General features: G+C 38.5%; 1 protein-coding gene across 2 annotated transcripts in view; it reads right to left on the reverse strand.

Annotated features, from left to right (window-relative positions):
* The window catches only part of RELN (reelin), a 279101-nt gene that overhangs the window by 93559 nt on the left and 163852 nt on the right, over positions 1-21690 (reverse strand). For both annotated transcript variants that reach the window (XM_040061406.1, XM_040061404.2), the window contains exons 11-19: positions 21022-21167; positions 16888-17039; positions 14604-14716; positions 12895-13103; positions 10256-10384; positions 9112-9221; positions 6153-6219; positions 4980-5213; positions 4108-4269 (exon numbers count right to left, since the gene is read on the reverse strand). In XM_040061406.1, coding sequence (XP_039917340.1) covers positions 4108-4269; positions 4980-5213; positions 6153-6219; positions 9112-9221; positions 10256-10384; positions 12895-13103; positions 14604-14716; positions 16888-17039; positions 21022-21167 — 1322 coding nt within the window. The remainder of the gene's footprint in view (positions 1-4107; positions 4270-4979; positions 5214-6152; positions 6220-9111; positions 9222-10255; positions 10385-12894; positions 13104-14603; positions 14717-16887; positions 17040-21021; positions 21168-21690) is intronic.

Consider the following 21690-nt stretch of genomic DNA (forward strand, 5'->3'; position numbering starts at 1 on the left):
TCTGTAATTTTTGCTTCTACTGTGGAGTTCTCAGTAAATTTAAAGGTGTAAATTAGCAAAGGGATGATGACATGACAAGGATTTAAGAATTCCAGTTCTCCTTTGTCAGACTCCGTGGTTTATATCCTGATTTCAAGATATGCATCTTGGAAACCTCTGCACTGACAGAGCATTGACATCATTCTAATGGTGCTCTTGTCCTAGAAGAGCCCCCTAGAAGAGTAAATTGCCACAATCAAGTGGAAAAGGTTCATCTTGTCAGACAATGTGATTATGTGTAGTCTTTTTTGGCAGACACTCCTTTTTTGTAGCTGCATAGAAATGCAACTGGAGGTGAGTCCCACGTGCTTCTGGTATGCAAGGTCACCTGATTTATCATGGCAGCTATGTCAACACACCTAGAATTGACAAACTGCAAAGAAAATTACGAGTATTATCTAATTTCCAGGAGCAATTTTCATACACTGCAGGAGGGAGTATGCATTAATTGCCACAGCAATGACATTTTCATGAAAGCTCCATAAATCACTAAGACCATGGTACCCCACACAGCCACGTCAGCTGTGAGACAGGCTGGCAAGAGGGACATTTGTCTCCATTGGGGTACAATTAATTGCTGGCTAAAGGGTTTTCAGCAAGCTCATCATGTAGCTGATATTTTTCTTTCCCTCTTAGAGGAAATGTGGATAAAATGATAAAATGGAAGGTAAAATGGAAGCATCTTTTTACAATCTAGCACCAAATGTTTTTCAGACTCAAGGCTTTCTAAGCTGCCTGTTGAAATGTTTTGTTCTCTGCATATGAAAGAGTCTTGTGCCTGTGGCGCTCTTAGTTCAAAAAACACACTCTTAAAAATTACTTGCTATAACATCCTTGTGGAGAGTAGATTTATAATACTGTTGCTTAGTGTCACATTCATTTTAAAGAAGAATAAATTTATCCATTAACCTGAAAAAAATCAAATAGCTTGGCTAAATAGGTGGGGAGCGCTCAAAAAGTCCTGCCTGGCTTTTCTAGGAGTTGCTTTCTGCCATCCATAGACAGGAGAAAGTGCGGCGGGACAGCCAGAGGTGGCATGGGACACATGGCCATGGCCCTGTGGCATGGGACCAGCACAGTACACACTTTATGTATGGTGGATACATTTCCTTTACACTCAAATAAACATGTTTGAGTGACTTCATACCCTTCTAAGAAAGATCAAGCCAACTGCTCTTTGGGCATGTGACCAAACCATGAGGGCTTCTTTTCTACCAAGGATTCCCTCATAAGAAGCAACTCTATACCCTTTGGGTTAATTTTTTAAAGGAACAAATGACAAGAAATTGCTACTGGTGTTGAAAGGAACCGTGTTTTTTTCTGCCATGATTCAGGGGCGTGAGCCTGAGGGAAGATGATACCCTGGCTGGGAGGAGCACTGTATCCAGCAGGTGCTGTGAAGCACCTGGCACTTGTGTGAGCTAATGCTCTGCTGTAATCCAAGGCATATTTCTCTGCTGCTGGCTGCCTCTGATGCCTATATATTCCCTTTCACTCTTAACTCTCATAAGCTTGCCTACACGCACACTAATTCTCACAGACAGTACTATACAGAAAATCCTAAATCATTACATACACCACTGATACACATATCAGATGTTAAAATACTTAACACATGTTAAAATAAATACCCCATCCCAGGGAATTAAGTTAACACAATTTAAAAATGTAGGTGTAAACCACCATGTATGGCACATATGTTAGTATGCAGAACCTGACTACACCTCCAGTTGTAACAACTTCTCCTGTCTGGCTTTGATTTGTTGGAGATAGATGGAGAGGGAGGGGGATTCCTGCTAATGAATTTTCTGCTGCAGAGAAGAAAAGTGTTCCTACTTACATTACCAACCACCATTAAATTTCTTAAAAACCAGCTGGGAGACCTTTGCTCTGATCTCATTCTTTCAAGCTATGCGCATACCTAATATTGAAAAGCCACCGCTGTTCTGCTCAGAAGAAAAATGCAGCTGTCAAATGTTAGTAGATTAAATGCACCTTTTCATCAGAACATTAAATGTGTAATTATTTTTTGTATGACTGAAGATTAATTAAATTCATGGGTACAGACTGATTGCCAAACTTTGCAGCAGTCCATCTATGTTACTAAAAATGCTGATATATTCAGACAACATAATATGAAAAGGTGAAGCTTTGTTCATAATTATTGCCAGCATTAGCCTCAGGTTAGTATGTATGCCATTTTTCTATCTACCCAGAGTGGACTGAATATCTATCTATTTAATCTGTCTATCTATCTATCTATCTATCTATCTATCTATCTATCTATCTATCTATCTATCATCTCCCATGGCAAAATCTCTCTAACTTGTGTATATTGTACTTTGCTCTGTACCTTGTCAGGACAACAGGAATTGTGTTTCATACCTAATCTCAAAAAGCCAAAAAAGTCTCTGACATCTATGTAATTTATTACATTTATATCTTAAACTTCATTAAAATGAGTCACCAGAATATGTATTTTCCTTTTTGTTATAAAAATTTCATAGTGCTATATATTGAAAATCTTTAGGGAAATATAATTCCTACAGATGTAATCTTGAATCTAAGATTTAGAAACAGGGCCATATAAAATATATAATTGACTATAACAAAGGCAGGCAAAGGAAACTTTGAAAAAGACTTATGTGTTCCATTCTGTAGTGTCTTTCCTTTGATAACATTAGACCTTCAAAAACTAAAGTCTACAATGCATTTCTAGCAAATACAGTCATTTCACATTTTTGAGTATTTCTTATAGCTCCCAGGAAATAATTTTAATGCTACGAGGGTCTGTGGTTTTGTTTTTGTTTTGGTGGTTTTTTTTTTTTTTTTTTTTTTCCCCCTTTTTTTTTTTTCCATTTCCATTTCCATTTTTTCCATTCTTAATCACACTTTGAATATTGCAATTTTGTACTGAGTTATTGACAAGATGTGAAAATCTATTTTTTTGTTGTTGTTTTAAAAAAAGCACTCATCTGAGCTCAAGAAATATAAATAATGGAAGTTATGTGTAGCTAAAGTGACTTGCAGGCTATTTACAGTCTCACCCTGTGGCTGACTAAGATGCTTTCCTTGAACTCAATAGAGAAGAAGACATAGGACAATACCCAGGTCAAAGCTACCCTTGGGCAGGAAATGGACCTGCTGGAAAGAGTCCAGTGATGCCACTGTCAGTTCTGCCTCTTCTGGGCCCCTTTGCAAAGCATCTCCATCTCCTTTATTTGGCATTTACTGGCTCTGCTGCAGCACCCCGTGAAGGTGGCTGCTGAGAGGGTTTGCATAGATCCAGACCAGACTGTTCCAGGCTTTTGGTACAGGCATGCTCATGGAGACTCCTGATTTTGTATTGCTCTACTAAATTTGGTGGATGGTGTCACAAATGTATCAGTAAGGAACACCTTCTCTAAATATCAGAGATACATTCCTCTCTAATCTGACATCACACATAGGCTCTGCTAGATGAGAGGCGCTCTTTCTTCAACTACTTTTTGATTTGTGCAAATCCTAGGCACAGTCACCAGCAGGTTCTCCCATGGCACCCAGCCCAGGGCAGAGGCACAGCCATGAAGTCATGCAATTGCCTTGAGAGTGGGAGCAGGTGTAGTTTCCCTGCTGACTTTGGAGATCTTCACAATCCTGCAGAGATCCTCACAATCAGATTCTGTCTCAGCTGTCCTGTGCTGCCTGCAAACTGGCGTAGTGAGGGTATCTATGACTTCAAAGCTACAATTAATTTATGTTGATTTTCCTTTACAAGTGGCTGCTTCCATGGGAAGAGACATCTCCTTATTTCCCACACGGACACTCCTATCCCTCATCCTGCACTGCCTCAGCTTGTTCTGTTGTATCACCTTGAAATCCATTAAACAGATGTGTTCATTTTTACAGAATGACAAAACAGGAAGTGCCTAGAACAGTTGTAAAATTTTAAAGAATGGTAAATTTTAGTGTGCAATAAAAACTCTTCATTCCCTCTTGCACCATGTACTCAGTCTCCACACTGCAGTGACCACCACAACCAGCGTAACTGCATGCAGATAACGCTCTTTGTAATACTTGTGCATGTACCTTGGCTCGTGGTAGTTGAGATAAGAGTAGTGTTCCAGCAGCTTCCAGGTGATCCCATTGTCATAGGAGTAGTGCAGCAGCACTCCTTCCCCGGGCTGGTCGGGCGCTTTGCAGGTACTCAGCACCGACTTGCTGCCCAGGCGTAGAGTGAACTGCAGGAACCTGCACCAGAATTACACAATTATTTCCAGAGGATCATTTTCACAGTGGTTTTTTTTGGGTCTTTTTTTTGTTTGGTTTGGGTTTTTTTTGTTGTTGTTGTTGGTGGTGGTGGTTTTTTTGTTTGGTTGGTTGGTTGTTTTTTTGTTTGGTTGTTTTTTTTGTTTTTGTTTTTGTTTTTGTTTTTCCCCTAACCAGGTTGTTTTCAGATCTTCTCAATCTAGGCAAATTTTGATAAATATCGGTTATGGGGTTTTGTACGTCTGATTTGTTTTCATTGTCAAGTAATACATTGTGGCACATACAGTTAAAAAAATGCCAATCATTACTGCATTTAATTATTTATTAGGTACTGAAGGGGAGGGAGAGATAGTGAATGGATCTAATCAGTTGCCACAAGCTGTCAAATAAACACGACCTTATAAATAATTAATTAGCACTTGGCTTTGACACTCAGGTTTGATATTAACATTTCATATTTTCCATCCAAGCTGTACAATAACTTCTCTCCAGTCTGTTTTGGACTCCATTGTTTACAAAGCAGGAGGAAAAAAAGGCAAGGCTACAAAATCACCATTAAAGCATGGAACAAGGAGTTTTTTAAAGGCTTTTTTCCATGCTAAAAAACCAGTTTAATAATAGACAAGGCTGTAGCTGGAGGGGAAGGAACTCCCCTATGACTTTGCTTCACACTATTCCTCCTTCCCTCTCACCTGGACTGGGAGCTGTCCAGGAAGGAGGTGATAAGCTGGCGTCTCCCGTCCTTGTTGAAGACCAGGGCCTTGCCGCTGGCCAGGACCCCGCAGCCGAAGCTGACCTCGGCCCCACGGATGGAGTAAAAGCTGTGGTAGGAGGAGAGGCGGGAGCTGGCGAAGCTCTCTGAGATGAACATGGGAAAGGTCTGCGATGCTGTCTCACACGCCGGCCCTGAGAAGCCGGGGTCGCACCTGTGGGCGAGGAAGGGTGAAAAGCACGACTGGTTGAGATCCTTGGCTGGTTGTCAACAAACATGGTGGCTACAGCTGTTCATGAACTGAAGATATCCACAAGGTCCCTCTCAAATCTATGGCCCAAGAACCTGATTGGGCTTTACTTAGGTAAAGTGCATAGCAAATGATTTCTGTTAGCTACTATTTACTTTTTGAATTTTGAAAAAACGTATTCAGGAACACCCCATGAATCTACACATAGCATGATACAGAAATATTTTTTTATTAATTTTTTGAACAAAACCCCTGCTGACATAATTACAGTTGTTAATATGTAAAATGATAAATTTGCTTTTATCTGTATCATACTAGATGTGGTTTCAAGAAATTAAGTTGCAAAAGAGACTGCCCTGTGGGTTACACTCTTGTTAATACCTGAACGTAATAACACCAATATTTAGACTGTGCTTACTGCTTTTGAGTAAGTACCTTTTTATTTTTTAGAGTGAAACCCTTTTAACAAGCCAGACTGTTAGAAAAATGGAGTGCTGATCTACTGTCCTTGAGGTATGTTAGGTTATAGGATATTAGAACTATTAAAATTGTAAATCTTTCCCAACATTTAATACAAAAGTGATAAAGTCACAAATCACCTCTATAACCAGTATAAAGTGTACATCACTGACATTTCAGTGTGCTCTGTAGCACATTTTAAGATGAACTGGAAGTTAGACACTATACTAGAAGAAAATCATAAAAATAAATATTAAACAGGCTACTGTTTAGAAAGATTGATCTTTAGCTTTCCCGTGAGCTTTATGAATTCTGAGGGTTATGCTAGTTTTATATTTAGTCATCTAAAAGAGCAAGAACTAAAATGAAAATCACCTCAACTTTCACACTATCAAGTGAACTCTGTGACAGAAATTGAACATGAATACTGAATATAACACTTACTTGCAGCCATTTCTAGTACACTGTCCTCGCCCTGAGCAGAATTTGAGGCAAGATGGACCAATATAAACTGCAGAGAAGAGAAATCAGTTTAATGGAGGGTTATGCTATGTGATAAACAGAATATGATGAATACAAGAAAGTGTACAGACCTGATCATACAATTACTGTATTTGTCTTAATCCCACCACCTGGAAAAGGTTTATGAAAGGATATAAAGCATTTGACTGTGTCAAGGATAGTCAGGGATAATTTATTATTTAATGTATCATGTCGATCTGTGGCTAAAGGCACAGTACTGTGGCCACTGGTACTGTTTTAATTACTACATCTGTGAATGAAATCCAATAATTTGGTAGACATTGACCTTTTTCATCATTTTTCATTGACATTCCCTTCATCTTAGTTTGGAGATATAATTCAATCTATATATTGGTACATTCCAGTAGCAGTCTTGTAGATTCAAAAAATATGTCACTGCTTCTCACATTGAAATCTACATACTTTACTGCATTAGACTTAGGGGAATAAGAACCTTCTCTGATATGTCTTAAGTCACTATTAATTATTGTACTCTTTCACTGATTCTTTTAACTGGAACAAAATGCCACTTCCTAAGTGTTCAAAAATACACCACACTTGTTTTACTCTTTTGCTTCATCTTCCTCCAATGACTCCTAATTGACAGTGTGGATATTTTTTGTAAAAAATACAAAGGATGAAAGATGAGAATATCTCAGTATAATCTCTTGCATTACAATAAAGAAAAATCATAACTTGTAGGCAATATTATTTCAATACAATATGCTAAAAGGCCATAACCATGAAGAGTGGCATATTTTCTGTTGAAGAACTCCTGTCACCTGGAGTTATCCACTTGCGTTGTGACATTTGGAAGAAATAGCCACCAATTTGAAATAATCTATTAGAAGCAGTACTTCTTCCTTTTCCTAGTTTTATAATGTTGCCCATCACAGCAACATTATAACACGCCTCCCTAGCAGACACACTCTAAATCCCTGTTAGCTACTCCTATAACTAAGTCCTCATCAGATTTCATGTGATTTCTAGATTTTCTCACTTCTCAGGGTGCAAAAATTCTGTTCTGTCTGTTTGATTTATTTGTGTCTTTTGAGGTCTTTTTGAGGGGGTGGTAAAAGTGGAAGGGTTAAAGATGTAATGATGTCATTCAAAATGAAAAAACTTTATGGCAATTGGCACTTTTCCAGAGTTTCTGAAAGATGGCCAGCTTCCAGATTTCATTTAAAACTTAATTCACATAGGAAACAGTTGTGAAGCTAAAAGTCAGAGTGCTGAATCTCTGAAACTTTCTCTTCAAGAATTTGAGTGGCTTGCCAATATTAACAAGTTTTTCCCTACAATACAGTGTAAAGCTTCAGTGTCACTAGTATTTAACAAAGGAGGCATTCAAAACCTCAGAAATATGTCTTAAAGACTTGATTCCTATATTGTGGTTCTGCACCTCAAATTCAGAGCAGGCACTTTCTAGGCAGAGGGTTGGTAAACCTTTTTTGAGATTGTGCACACAGGAACATGCAGCATCCTTTCATGGAGTTGTGTTTTGTTCTATAAGCAAAGGTTTTACAGATAAATGAATTGTAAAATGATTTTCAAAATCTCGTTTTGTTCTGTTGTAAGGAATTCGTATCCTTGGATTGATTTCCTCTTGCTGTGGTTTCTGTGAACCTTTCATGAGTGTCTCCAACACTTAGAGTCTGCATGTTTTTAGAGAACAACTCATCTTTGCAGATACTAACAGACTTCTTCTCATGTTTATATACCTATATTTTCCCTTAATTTTACTTTCTTTTTGATGTATATCACATCCCTAAAGAGAAACATTAATACTATAACCAGAATGTCAAGATGATGCTACTTCCTATTATGATTAAGAGAACAATTTTCATTACTTTTAGTGACAATATTTCCTTTATGATATTACCTCAACAGGTTCAAGATTTTCTTGTCAGTACTAGGCATCAATATATTTTAGGAATTCTGCAAAATGTAAATATTTACCATTCCTAGGCACCACATCAAGTCTTACTGAGAATCACTACAAAACTTCACAGGCTTCACTTAACCCTGTACATCAGGGTTAAGTCTTCAAATTAGGTATTTTGTGCACCTAAGCAAACAAATTCTGAAATGCAGAATTACAGTTGCTTAGTTCCAAATCATTTAAGGTTAACAAAGCAGGCAAAAAAAATTTGCAGCTACTCTTAGTTAGCCCTTTCAATCATACTTATTTCTGCATTTCATACACTTAATCCTGTGTTCCTAAATAATTTTTACTGCCTTATAAAGTATTTCTTTTAAATTCTGGATCTGATTTTTCTTAGTAGTACATCATACAAATATTTATCAACCTAAACTTCTCCCAGTTCTTTGCATCCACTTAAAGAAAAGGTATGTGAAAAATAATTTTCTAAGAGAAGAAAACCCCTGAAAACTTCCCTTCCTTGAAACAGAAGGCACTTTCCCCTGAAGATATGGTAAACAATGTAAGGTTTTGTCAGTGTTTTTGTAGCAGCATTACTTGAAGATGGTCTTCTATGTCCAGGAGCAAAATAGGTCCCAGATGCTGCTCCTGTTGCTTAGGCTGGTGCAGTACGTCCTTAACAGCCAGCGTAGAACCTATTTATGTAATTAGGACTAAGCACACAGAAAAATATTACATTAAACCTGTCACCAATATTTTTTTCCTGGAAAGTATTCAATTAAACAGAAAAAAAAAAAAAATCTACTATACTGCTGTTTTTTCTAATGGCAGAATCTCTCTGTAGCTTCAAAATTCATCTGCTAACAAATGCAACTAAACAGAAAAGGAATTTAAAAAACCTAAATCCATTGACTTGTGATTGTGAAAAATATGTTTACTAAGAGCAGCATATAAAATTTGCTTTTCTGATGTGTTGTGATCATGGATAAGAATACTAACTGTTATCGATTGCCCACATGTTTCCAAGAATTGGTCCTGTTTGCCTCCATCGAATCCTGGTGTCACTTGTTAGTGCAGCGTTGGGAAGGGGAATAGTTATTCGGTTCCACCTGAAATACATATAACAGACTCTAGCATTTTACACTGATAGGTATTAAGTAACTGTATATTTTGCAGATATGTTTATGTATTCTGGAAGCTTTGTGAGAAGCTTAATTTTAAAATCTGCTCAAATGAAGCATAAATTTACAGCAGCTTTAGAAAATACAAATTAAAAAGAAGTCAATATTTTCATACAATATAGGAATGTTAGTTATTGTCTTATAAAACCTTGGCAAAAACCTCAAGTTCCTTTGCTGTGGTGACTTCTCCATCCCCATGAATATCTCCTAAACTGAACCTTCAGTAGGGCTGAACTGTTTGGTGAAAACTCTCAGAGGGTGAGGATTTAGCATGCTGCAGTCTGGGTCATCATTCTCTACCATGCCCAGAGGCTACACTTCCTGCACACGCCAGGAGCAATGGCTCCTGTGAAAATTGTATGGGACTAGGGGCTGTGTGTCATCAGATCATAGCAATGCTTCAATGCACTAAGTGTTGTGGAAGTTGGGATACCAAGGGATTTTGTGCTATGCAGAAAAATGCCACAGTTCATTTTCTGTGAGAAAGTAGAGAAAAGACTTAATACTGGGAATGGTTGATCCAAGAAAGTGACACTAATAACCATCTCCACCTGCAGAAGTATGGAGGATGTGCTTCACTCTAACCCAGTACTGGATTCCTTGTGAGTAAATGTGTCTGAGGATGTAAATACAGCTTTAAGTAGCATTTTTTTATGACCAAAAGGAAAACTTTTGTGTCTTTTATATGGTAAAAGTATTCTTCTAATTACATGCTGTCCACAAGTGGGATTTTTGGAATTTCTCTTTAGCATAAAAAAATTATTATTATACCACAGAAACAACCCCATACATTCCAAGTTTCATTACTGGGTAGCCAGGGAGCTCAGAATGCTCCTTCCTTGCTATTCCCAGGTAGTCAAAAATGAACAATGGCACAGAGTTGTGTGCTTTGCTGCTTTCTCCTGCCACCTACAATTCACATCTCTAATCCTGCATCCCAGTTTTGCAGAGAACACTCTCACCCGCTGTAGTTTTCGGAGGCGTAGATGGTGCTGTGGGGCAGGTGAGGCCCAGCACATATCTCAGGCAGACATTCCATGTGAAGCAGCGACCACGAGCGACCGTGGTTGGTTGAAAACTCCAAGCTGACACTGGTAACACATTGAAGGAAAGAAAGAAGGACAGCATGAGTGTACCTGGCATAGATCTCAATGTAGAAGTACCAACATTAAAAATCCACCAAATCTGCTATATCTAATAACTGATGAGGAAACGAGAAATAATTTTAAGCAGATTTTGAATTAAAAAATCCTGCAAATGCAAACATGAGACAAAGTTTCATGAGTGTTTAAAACCCCAAATATTTTTAGATTGAGAATTGCCTGAACATAGAGTTCTTTTTAGACCACCCTCTAGCCAGTGTTTTTATGTTGCTACTTTTAAAAGAACTGCATCACTTTTATATTCCATATTTCATATTGAAATAGTTTCAGGTATGAGGACAAACCTTGGATTAATCAGAGCTAGACAGCACCTTGAGAGCACAGGACGCCTATAACTGTCAGCTGCCAACTATTATACTGGCAGAAGGTGGTAAAAGACAACTAGCTGTTCATACATGGGCTGTCTCTTTCCTGGTTTAAAAAAAAAGCCCAGATTGTTTACAACCTATGAGTATAAGGAAATCCTTAGATGGCTTACACTCTAAAGACCTTGAAAAAGTAATATAGAAAGTGCTTGATTTACTACAGTTTTAATATTTTACTGAATTATTCTTGTAATTTCCTCCATATAATTAGCTTGTGATATTCTGTTTTATTTTAAGTAATGCCAGTGGAACATTATAAAAGTAATAATTCATCTCCTCAATATTAAATTATTGGATTCTGAATTTTTATGATAATTTGTTGACAATATTACTTTATTCAAATGTGATATTGTATCACTGTGATATTGTATCTATGGAGGTTTTGACTAATTTATTTCAGGTTTATCTGTAGAGATACCTTAGAGGTTCATATTTACTGCCTATATCCAGTACGAGTCTCTCACATTGAATACAATGAAAACATTATGAATAATACTGCAGACTGGGACATGTGAAAGGCTGCAGTATTTGGGAAATACAAATAGGAAAAATGGTGACCTAATGCTTCTTTAGTAATGAAGAAGCTCACTTCTTCAGAAACAGAGTGAAGGATATTAATCTTTCAAAATATATACTAGTCTCCATCAGAAAACAGATCAAGACAGAGACTTTATATAACGTTTACTGGCCAGGAGTGTTTACAGGCAAAGTTTTCACTTTTCATGTAGGAAAATGTTGCTGCCTTTTCTTCCTATCAAATAGAAGTGTAGTGCCTTGATTTTTGCTTCCCCTTGAATTCTGCTACCCTGCAAAATACAAGAACTGCTAGTGTTAATGCAGCTCTTTCCAGCTGGAAGTAGATGCCAAGGGACACAGATAAAAGCACTCATAGTCTCTTACTTTAGACACTCAACTCTTCAAAATACAAAGTAACTTAATCCTCATAAAATAGCAAGATAAATATTCTCTATATGTATATAATGTATATATGTATACATATATATAATATATGTATATAATGGAAGAGGGACAGTGGGCAGTTTGGTTTTGGGTTCCCCATTTGAAGAAGGATATTAAGAATTTTGAGAGGGGACTAAAGGATGGGCAAGATGTCCACGGCTTCGAGCACCAAGCCAGGATGTACTGAGGAGATGGCTTGCTCAGCCTGGTGAGGAGGGGTGAGCTATAGCATCCTGTGATGGTGCAGAGGGCACTCACAAGGAAATCGAAGTCAAACTCTCCTCAGTGGCATCAGACATACTACAAAGTACAATAATCCTAAAGACAATGCTTCATAGTTTTGTACTGTACGTTGGTACTGTACTTAATCACTTGAGCAGGTCACTCAGAGAGGTAGCACAGTGTCCATCCATGAAGATTTTTCAAGTCATCGATTGGCAGAGCTGTCTGACCTGCCCAGTAACAATCCCTCCTGCTGCAGCAGGTTTCACCAGATAAGCTGTGAAGGTCCCTTCCAACCAACATTTCTATGATTCTACAAAACACAGAGCCTAAAATGACTCCCTTTTCTCCCTTTCCCTGTGGGAATATTCACACTGAATGTCCTGAAGAAGTAAAGCCAGCAAAAGAGTTCTGTGATCAGCCTGCAGACAGTGAGCTCCTCACACTGATGGTCATTAAGATGAGGGTCATTTATCACCAGTCTTACAAGAATTGGATGTGCTAGTGGCATCAGTAATCTCAGAGAGGTCAGCAGGGCAGGTCTCTGCTGCTGCCTTTAATGCTTTCCTCCTTACACAGTATTAAGAAGTAAATCTCATATCCATTAGAAACTGAAGCAAAAGTCACTCTGAAATCATGAGCATACTTCAGAATAATGGGCTAAGAAAAGCAAGTTTTGACCTGGAAAGCTATTAAATTACTTTTATTGCATGAGAGATAAATAAATCTGGGCCTGTAAAGATCAGGAGAAACATTAGCTTTTGAGCAGCTTCTATTTGTCATTATTAATGGGATCCCTTCTGAAAAAGATTTACAAATCCTCATATAGATTTTATAAACCAAAATATACTGGAAAGCTGAAAACCAAAAGAATGATCTCGGCAGTTTTACCTGTTACCAGGTTGGTAAGTTCCACAACCCAAATTGATGGAAAACTGGATCATGTGAGTCACCGAGACAGGGAGCACCGGAAGGACGTGGAAGTAATCCACAGCCCAGACATTCCTGTTGTGGCCTTGGTGACTCTTTTGCTTCAGGCAAAACTTGGTTGCAGGAGTCTGCAAGTCCGGACTAATGACAACAGAAACCAAAGATGGCACCTTCAAAAGAAATTAAATAAGGCTTAAATAAGGTTAAAAGGTCACAACACACCATTTAAAATAAAAAAGCAACTCTAATTGCGCTGAACCAAATGTGCTATTCTCTCTCCTTGATTCATTTTGATAACTATTTAGCCACTTTTCCCACACATGATCCCAAATAAAATCATTTACTATTATGTGGATAGGAATTAGCACCCTGGGTACCATGCTTATCACCTCAGAGGGATTGGACTGTTTGGTTGTAAAGGCACAGAAGAAAAGATTGCACCTTCTGTGTTCTGAGAGGGGCAAGCTTATGTTATCAATTTTATCTGGGAGGGGAAGGTGATGTTTGTCCTGGAGCCTTCAGCTCACAGAAGCTAAGGCAGGGTAGGGATACTCTGTCTACTCTGGATACGTGAGAATGGAGTAACAGCAGGAGTTCACAGGCACAAGTGGGGAGGATGTTATGCTGCTGGAATAAATGAAAGCACTGCCTCAAAAAGCTTAGCCTTTGTCCTAAAGCAATGTAATTAGAACTTTATTATGTCAAAAGAGGATGTCAGCTCTAAAACGGCTTGTTTTAAAAAACCTCCACAATGAATCCCATGTAATTTCAGATCTTATCTCTCCCCAAGTTCCCTAATTAATATTTTATTATTTTACAATTACGGTTTCCTTAGTTTTACAAAAGTTCTACCCTGTCTTTCACACAGAAGCAGGCGAGGAGGGAAGCCATGCACAATGAAACAATGCAAGTGACTCAACTGAACTCAAGCCAAACCCCACCGTAAACATTTGGTTTCTAAGTGCTAAAGAAAGACAAAATGCACACAGACCTGTGCTTGAAATCAGCAGCATTTTTACCATCAAACTTCCCTCAGACTATGCAAGCACACTGCATTTCAATATCTAGTGCATCTATGTGCACACATATGAAATACCAAATTTTGCCTGTTTTGCAGGAGTAGAATGAGGCCTCAGGATTAGATTATTCAGGGTAGACTGGGTATAAGTGCTCCCTTGCCCTAGACAGGAAGGATCCTGAAGGCAAGTTCAAGGTCTTTATTGTCCTGACTGAGGGTGGTGGTTGTGTTTGGAGGATGGCTGCACTTTGGGCAGAGGAGATGCTGCCTGTGTGCTCTGCCAGCAGCTGCCCCCCACAGCTGAGTCTGAGCTCTCATCACTGCAGACCTTCTTCCAGCCCCTGAGCCCCCATGAATGACCGTGTCAGGACCCTGCTCCTCAGTATCACACTGGCTAGAAGGAGCTTGCTTGCCTGTTTCCCCAGCCCCAGCCAGCACTGCACAGTCCTGCCTGGGGCTGCAGTGGCCACCAGTGACTCCAGAGCTGTGCTGCAAAAGCGCCCGATTGCTCCCTGGTCTGCACATGATTTATGTGTTTGGGAAGGTCACATTTGAGTGTCTCTGTGGAATTCAACACACTGTATTCCTGTGATGGCTTGAAAAGAGGATGACCTGTCCATCCCATCCACCTGCTTCTTTTATGACAATTTACCTTGTAAGCAGCATAGGTCAGGGTATCAAGAGGTATGTGTTCCCTCCTGCCTTCAATCTTGGCATACAGTATGACATCATTTTCGTGGGATTCTCCAGAATCACAAGTTCCCCCTGTACAAGACAAATTTGGGTGAGAAAAACATTAATTGAAGCCCCTGTTAATGGAAAGCTAAATCATATATGCAGCCTTAATTATGAAAATAATTACAGTCAGATGCTATTTAACTTGGGATCTGAAACAAAAGAACACCATCCCTAAGGACACAGTGTATAGGATCTGTTTGATCAGATACACCATGGCAGAGATCAAGAGGGTTGACAATTAGGAAAACCTCAAGTACTTCTTTTAATCAGCTTATCAAAACAATTTAAGTAGAAAATGCTGTGCCTCAAGCAATACTTCTATCTGTGTGCTTTAAATTGTATTTACATAGAAATGCTCTGCTTTTGAGTTCTCATCAGTAAACTGCTATTTACTACTCACACTTCATACAGTCACACAGGTAGGCACGTAATAATACCTTAAATACTTCTCGCCTGATAGTTTGGCAGCTGAGAACTTGTTCTAGGTAGGAAGTGAGAAAGACTGCTGTGAAGCTTATTTGTTGTTCTGCTGCATCCTAAAAGGAATGGCTGGCTGGATGGAATCTACTGTACCACACAAAACACCTGTGGTATGCTTGTCCGACTGGAACAGGGCAGCATTTGAAATATCTTCCTATCGGTAGAACCCAAAATACTCATTAAGCTTCTGTGAAAGAGTGGATGTATTGGGAAATATGAGCATTGCATTCTGCATTATAGTTATGAGATGAACATCACCTCAAAACTTTGGTATTCTGGAAAAAAAGTTCTTAAAACAAGTTTCTCTATTTGAAACAGGAATTATTAATTATTTCCCTGTACAGTATGGTTACTGCAGGTATTTAAAAAAAAATCACAAAACAGAAACAAAAACAGAATGAGCAAGCTTCTTTGAAAAGACTGCAGATCAGAAAGATTGCACATATTGGAGCACTTTCTCTGTTTTATATTCTTTGCTACAGCCAGTCAATTCTAGTAGAAAAGGAAAAGCAGTCCAGAGAACTGGATAAGATGTGCATCTCTAATGTGTTTTATACTGTAATAAAGAACATCAAGTCCTTTCAAATGTTCTTCTTGCCTGAATATTTTAAAAATTATTTATTTAATTAAAAAATAACACAGAGAATACATTTTTCAAACAATATCCTGGTATCCTGTGTCTGCATCCGCTGACAACTTCTCCCCTAAGTTCAGGAGGTTGACAAAATTTCTTTCCTGTTTCTCTTGCAGGTGTTGTAATGCTTGGAAGAAATGGGAAAAAGCATCCTCTTTTTCCTGTGCTTTATCCATAATTCATGTAACACAGAGGAGATGTGCAACAATTTAGGACAACAACATGAGGTCTTCCCCTCATTAAATAAAGTGTGTTTTTTTCTTGTTGATACAGAAAGTTGCTTGTGGAGGTCACAGGTTTATTCTCTGCTTCCTTCTTTATTATTCTATTATTCTCTTTTAAGCAAAAATCCTCACTTTCTCTAAACATGGTGTTGAGAGAATAATCTCATGGAACTTCCTCTATGTGCAAAATAAAAGTTCTGGAAAAATACCGTGAGCATCAACTACCATGTTCGGGGATTTTGGTCTCTTGCAACACCAAACTAGTGCAGTTGCACTGACAACAACAGCGGGGAGAGGAAATGACAGGACAGGTTGGTCCTTGGCAACTTTCCTAGCCCTGGTAAATCACTGATGTTGTACTTTGCCTCAGTAAGGAAGGTCCACAGATGATGCCAACACCACACCAGTGCTTTTCATGAGGGATGCCATATGTAGAACACACCTTTTCCAAGACCATAGCATGCTCTGTGTGAATCTCACCCTGGGCCAACATATCAGCAGAGGAAGGATTTTATGAATGGAGTGAGAGCTTTTGAGGTGAAACTATTCCATGGGTTCATCAGGGAAGGCTGCCTCACCTCTGTGCTGCTCTCATCTCATCCTCTTGTGCAACTCTCTGACAGATTAGCACCAGGATATGGATATGACCACAGGAGGATATGAGGGGTACCCATAAAACTCTAAAGATGAAAAAGGTATGACCGTCTCTTCTAAGTATGGGTTAAGGGGCACTGAGTGAAATTAGTGTACACAAGACAAGAAGATGCTTCTCCACATGAGACTTGTTAAACAGTGGAGCACTGCACTATGCAAATCTCACATGCTTCACATCTTGCATTACATTAGTAATTTTTACTCACCCATACTGAAATAAAATCTCAGGTTTCCATAACCTGTGGCGTCCATGTATGGAGTACATATTTTTCTTTCTCCATCTCTGAGAAATACTATAGCTGAGCCAGACTCCAGGGTTCCACATTCAGTACCAATGATGGCTCCAAAGATGTCCCACCTGCAGAGGCCAACAATTGGTGGAGAAGGTACAGCAGCACACAACTGACAAACTCATACAAAACGTGCCATAGGGGTTCATTTGTACTTACAAAATTAGTTGTTTCTACCCTTATGGAGGATAAAAAACCACGGTGTTTCAAATGTAATCTCTATGCCATTATTTACATATCCAGTATTAGCTTTTAAACTCAGTTGACTCAACAAAGGCAGAGTTAATATAAATATTTAAAGGCATTTGGCAGAAATGCATTAATTAATTAAAAAATGAGGCTTTTAATGAATGCTGTTACCAAATATGTAGTGTTGTATTGTTCTGCTATCTTCATTTTTTTTTTCTGGTGTTGAAATGTTTAAAATATAAATGCATTCTGATTCATTTTTCATAATAAAAGATTTACAGATCAATGAAACTTGAAAAGGCCCATGTCCACCATATCTGCTATACAAATATTAAATATGTAGGTAATAGCTGAAAATGCTCTCTTTTCATTTTTTTGAGCATTTAGGGTAACAGTTTTTAACTAACACATGAACAGAGTATGGAAAAAGACTCCTTGTGCTTCTAACGTGATGATAGGATGTTTCTCAGTTTTTCTGTACAACATTTTATCTTATTTTTATACAGTGATAAATAAAAGAGCTGTAGCAGAATTTTCCAATTAAATATTTTACATTGAAAATATATTTTTATAATGAAAGTGATGGTTACTTCAAAACATGATCAAAATGTTTTGAAATATTAGAAAATATTGAAAACGTGTGCATTATTTTGGTCTAACATGTTATTGTTATTCATGTCAAAGTCTTAATTCATAACTAAGTATTTAAGAATTTAAGATAAAACAATGAAATTATTTTGAATCACTAAATCCTAATAATCCAAAAACTTAAATATCCATCATGTTTCAGGCGGAATGAGAAAAAAACAGAAGTTCCAAAACCTTTGTAGGAGGCAAAGTCTTCTCCTGTCTCCTTCTACAAGAGACAATCTCTAGCAGGTATGTGCCATATCACAGTTTCAAAAACTGTCAAGAACTAAATAGTCTATTTATTAGTTTAACCATTACAGTGACTTCAAAATGCATTTCTAAGACCTTCTTAAAAGCTGCCAGTTTCCCCATGGACCTAAGCTGTGACAGACCGGTGACATGCCTGTTTGGAAATTCTGCTTTAAACCTGTCAGTCATTTACTCAGGAATTAGCAAGCTTAACATCACTGAAAAGCTTTATGATATAAATATAAATATTTTAATGGAAGTACAGTTTAACCTAACACTAATTCTATTGTGCAGATTTTTTAAAGCTAATGTGTAATATAATCAAAACAGAATTTTGAAAATGGGTCTCCCAGGCTGAAGGCAAGTACAGAATTAAACAGTTGTGTCTTCTTTAACTCACACACGCACATAAAAAATCTCACAATGCTCCATTGATCTTTTGTATGCTCTATTTAGCTCAATTAAAACACTCTCTGTAGTGACCCACAAAACAGCTCGAGGTCATGAATGATGCAGATCATGGATGTTTCCAGGGATCCTCTCCTTTTAGGCAGTATCAGAAATGAAAAGCAGATAATTCTATGTATTTTTTTTTAAAAGGCACTTTAATAGAAGTACATCAACACACTGCCAGTAAAGAAAATGGAGAAGGATCCTTGGTTATGGCATGATTTAACATTTACATTTGAATGAATTTATCCTTCACATGACTCTTGGAATTCTTTTTTATAAAACAGGTGATCCTTGGGCCTAAACTAGACAAACAGAACATGGAGGTCCAATGCAACAGTGTGCCTGCTATGCAGCCTGATGTGGGGATCATTCTTTCACTTTTAGGATCAGGCTCTAATTCACCCAAGTAAAGAGAGGCAAAACAACAGTGGAAATATGTGTGGTACTGACAACAGCAAGCCCTATCTACATAGCCTCCCACTTTAGGTAGTACATGCAAAAAATACCAACCAACTGCTTATTAAAAACAGTGATGATTTCCTCTGCCCTCATCTCCAAGAGCATTTGGTGCAGAGGAAAGTGATGGTGACCCCCATACCTGAGCTTCTTTTTGCTCTCCCTTATGAGGGATGATTTTGCCCTCCCCTTGAGAGCTGGCAAACTCCAGCTGATATGACAAAGCTGTGCCTGAGAATTTCCTGCAAGCTGTCTCTCAGATACACAGTGTTCTGTGATTGTTTGATTACAGTTAAACTGTATTTCAAATATAGTTTAAATAGGATTCAAAAATATTTCTCTAAGAAGTGGTTAAGGAAACGCATATGTATTTGCATTTATATACAGCTCCCAACATGAATTCCAGAGAAATGTTGAAAAGAGGAACAGTAGTGGAGACAATTTTATATGATTAGGATGTAGTCCATAACACCACCAAAGGTTGGTGTTTATTTACAACAGCATGCAATTTAAATCTCCATTCTTATAGAACAATAGAAAGAAGGAAGTTTCTAATACAGAGTAAGATTTCCAAAGAAAAAAAATAGGAAAAAGTTGTGAGGCCTTGGGCTGGCAAAGTTGGGGCAGATCAGGACCTGGTTTCTGGGACACAGAATGACAAAATCGAAGGAGAGCTGCACCCTCCCTTGCCACCTGCAGCTGGACCTAGGCAGCATGTGACAGGGAAAGTGTCATTTTCCTGATCCAGAAGAAACTGTACATTTGCTAACCCGGGTTGCAAGTTGCCCAACTTAACCAAACACCCATTCTGCGTGGAGATCTACAGGCAGGGCAGATGTCCACAGGGAGCACTCCCATCCTGTTTTTTTCAGGATGGAAAAAAGACAGAGAGCACATCTCAAAGGTGTCCCTCATGGTCACGTAGAACACAACACACACAAGATCATTTTCTTCCCTTTGTCTGAAGCAGCACCTGCTGCCATTGGCTGATTATTTGAACTGGGATAGAGTTCAGAGGGACTATTATTTCTGTAAACCCCAAATATACCACGTGTCCACAGGACATATTAGCATGTATTCCTTAAAAGGTGCTCTTCACTTTCAGCATAACATGGGCAGCATTTGAATCAGTTGCTAATGATCTAAAGTACTTTGCAGGTTAAAGTCAGCATTCATTTGAGACCCATAAATTAGCAGTGTATGTTTCTCATTGTCCTGGGTTTACAGTGACTGACTTTTTTTTTTTTTTTTTTAATAGAAAAGAATCAAGATCCTACTGAGGTTATTTTCTTTTTGTCAGAGTTTATACAATGAGGTATATAAAATGAAGCTTCTTTATCAGGACACATTTTTTAAAGCTCACTTGTGTTTTGGTAAGAGTCATAAAATTGTTGTCCTAGACAGTTTTGTTTATTTTCTGTGTCCTTGAGGCAGTCCCTGCTGGATATGGCTTTACAGGAACTCTTTTAATCACAAAATATATATTCAAAATAGAAATAGTAAATTATCAGCCAGACCCTGAGCTCTTGCCCAGCAGTTATGGCTATGCTCTTGGTGCTGCTAGATGAGAATGGACTGCTGCTTCAGCTTTCCTTCCTCCACCTTCTCCTCTTCCTCCTCCAGCACCTACAGGCATCTGCAGAAGCAGGAGCTCTCTCTCAGTAAAATGAGGCTCACAACAGTGATCCAAGGAATTTATCAAGGAAATAGATTTCATATGGATAGGAGCTTGTTAATATCTTTGGTGTGAATTAAAAAAAAAAAAAAGAACAGATCATCATCATATGTTTCTTTAGAATGGCTACATAAGTCACAAACACAACTTTTTTTTTCATTAAAAACAGTGGTGACAGGATGGTCCAGAGACAAACTATTCCTCCTGGACTTTCTGGACTTGTTCCATCCTAAAATCTGCAATCATATGCTATTTACAGTGTTGCTATCTATCCTAGTCACAATCTTCCCTGTCTACACAGCAAAGATAAAATACAATTCTCTGTTTCTCCTGTTTCCTCATCCCTGGAGTAATGATGCTCTCCTGTGCAGGGCCCTGCTCAGGCTCGAGACACTCACCCTTTGGGCTGGTTCTCAAATCCTTCTGCCCACTGCTCCTGGGCATCCTCCATGGAGAGGTCCACATCCCGGGTGGTGGCAAAATTGAACTCACTGCCCTCTGTACCATGGAAGTAGATGGAGTTCCCGTCGGACTGGCAGCTGTGCTGTGGGCAGAAGGAGCACATGAAAGCTGAGGTTATGCTGGGTTTGTACAGTGTTCACACATTGTCAGATCTCAGCGTGAGCTGCACTTTATCTAAGGATTCACTGATGCCTGGAATTACATGAAAAACAGATGGTCATCTTGTATCTTTCTTGTCCCGCCTCAGCAATTACTGTGTCCTAATCTTGTACCTGCTTCCCTACAAACCCACTACAGACCATGCTGAAACTGTGTTTGCATTGAGAAATTATGTACCACATGCCTGGGTGTTTATTTCTGTTTTAAAGTATCACCCTTATGTCTGGCCCACACACAACTGTGCCTGCAAATAACTTCAGTAGTATAACAAACATTGCTATGGGGATTTTGTAGGCGTAAGAGTTTTGTGCTGTGAAACATGTCAGATCTTTGTGTTTGAATTTTTGCCAGAAGAGGTATTTGTGTGTGAAATTACTATGCACTGCCAAACAATAAAGTTTGGGCCTCAAGTGTATGAGTGAAAAGGCTGTGTTTGCCGTATTTAG

This window comes from Hirundo rustica, chromosome 4, assembly GCF_015227805.2.
Source record: "Hirundo rustica isolate bHirRus1 chromosome 4, bHirRus1.pri.v3, whole genome shotgun sequence".
In the NCBI taxonomy this organism is placed as follows: domain Eukaryota; kingdom Metazoa; phylum Chordata; class Aves; order Passeriformes; family Hirundinidae; genus Hirundo; species Hirundo rustica.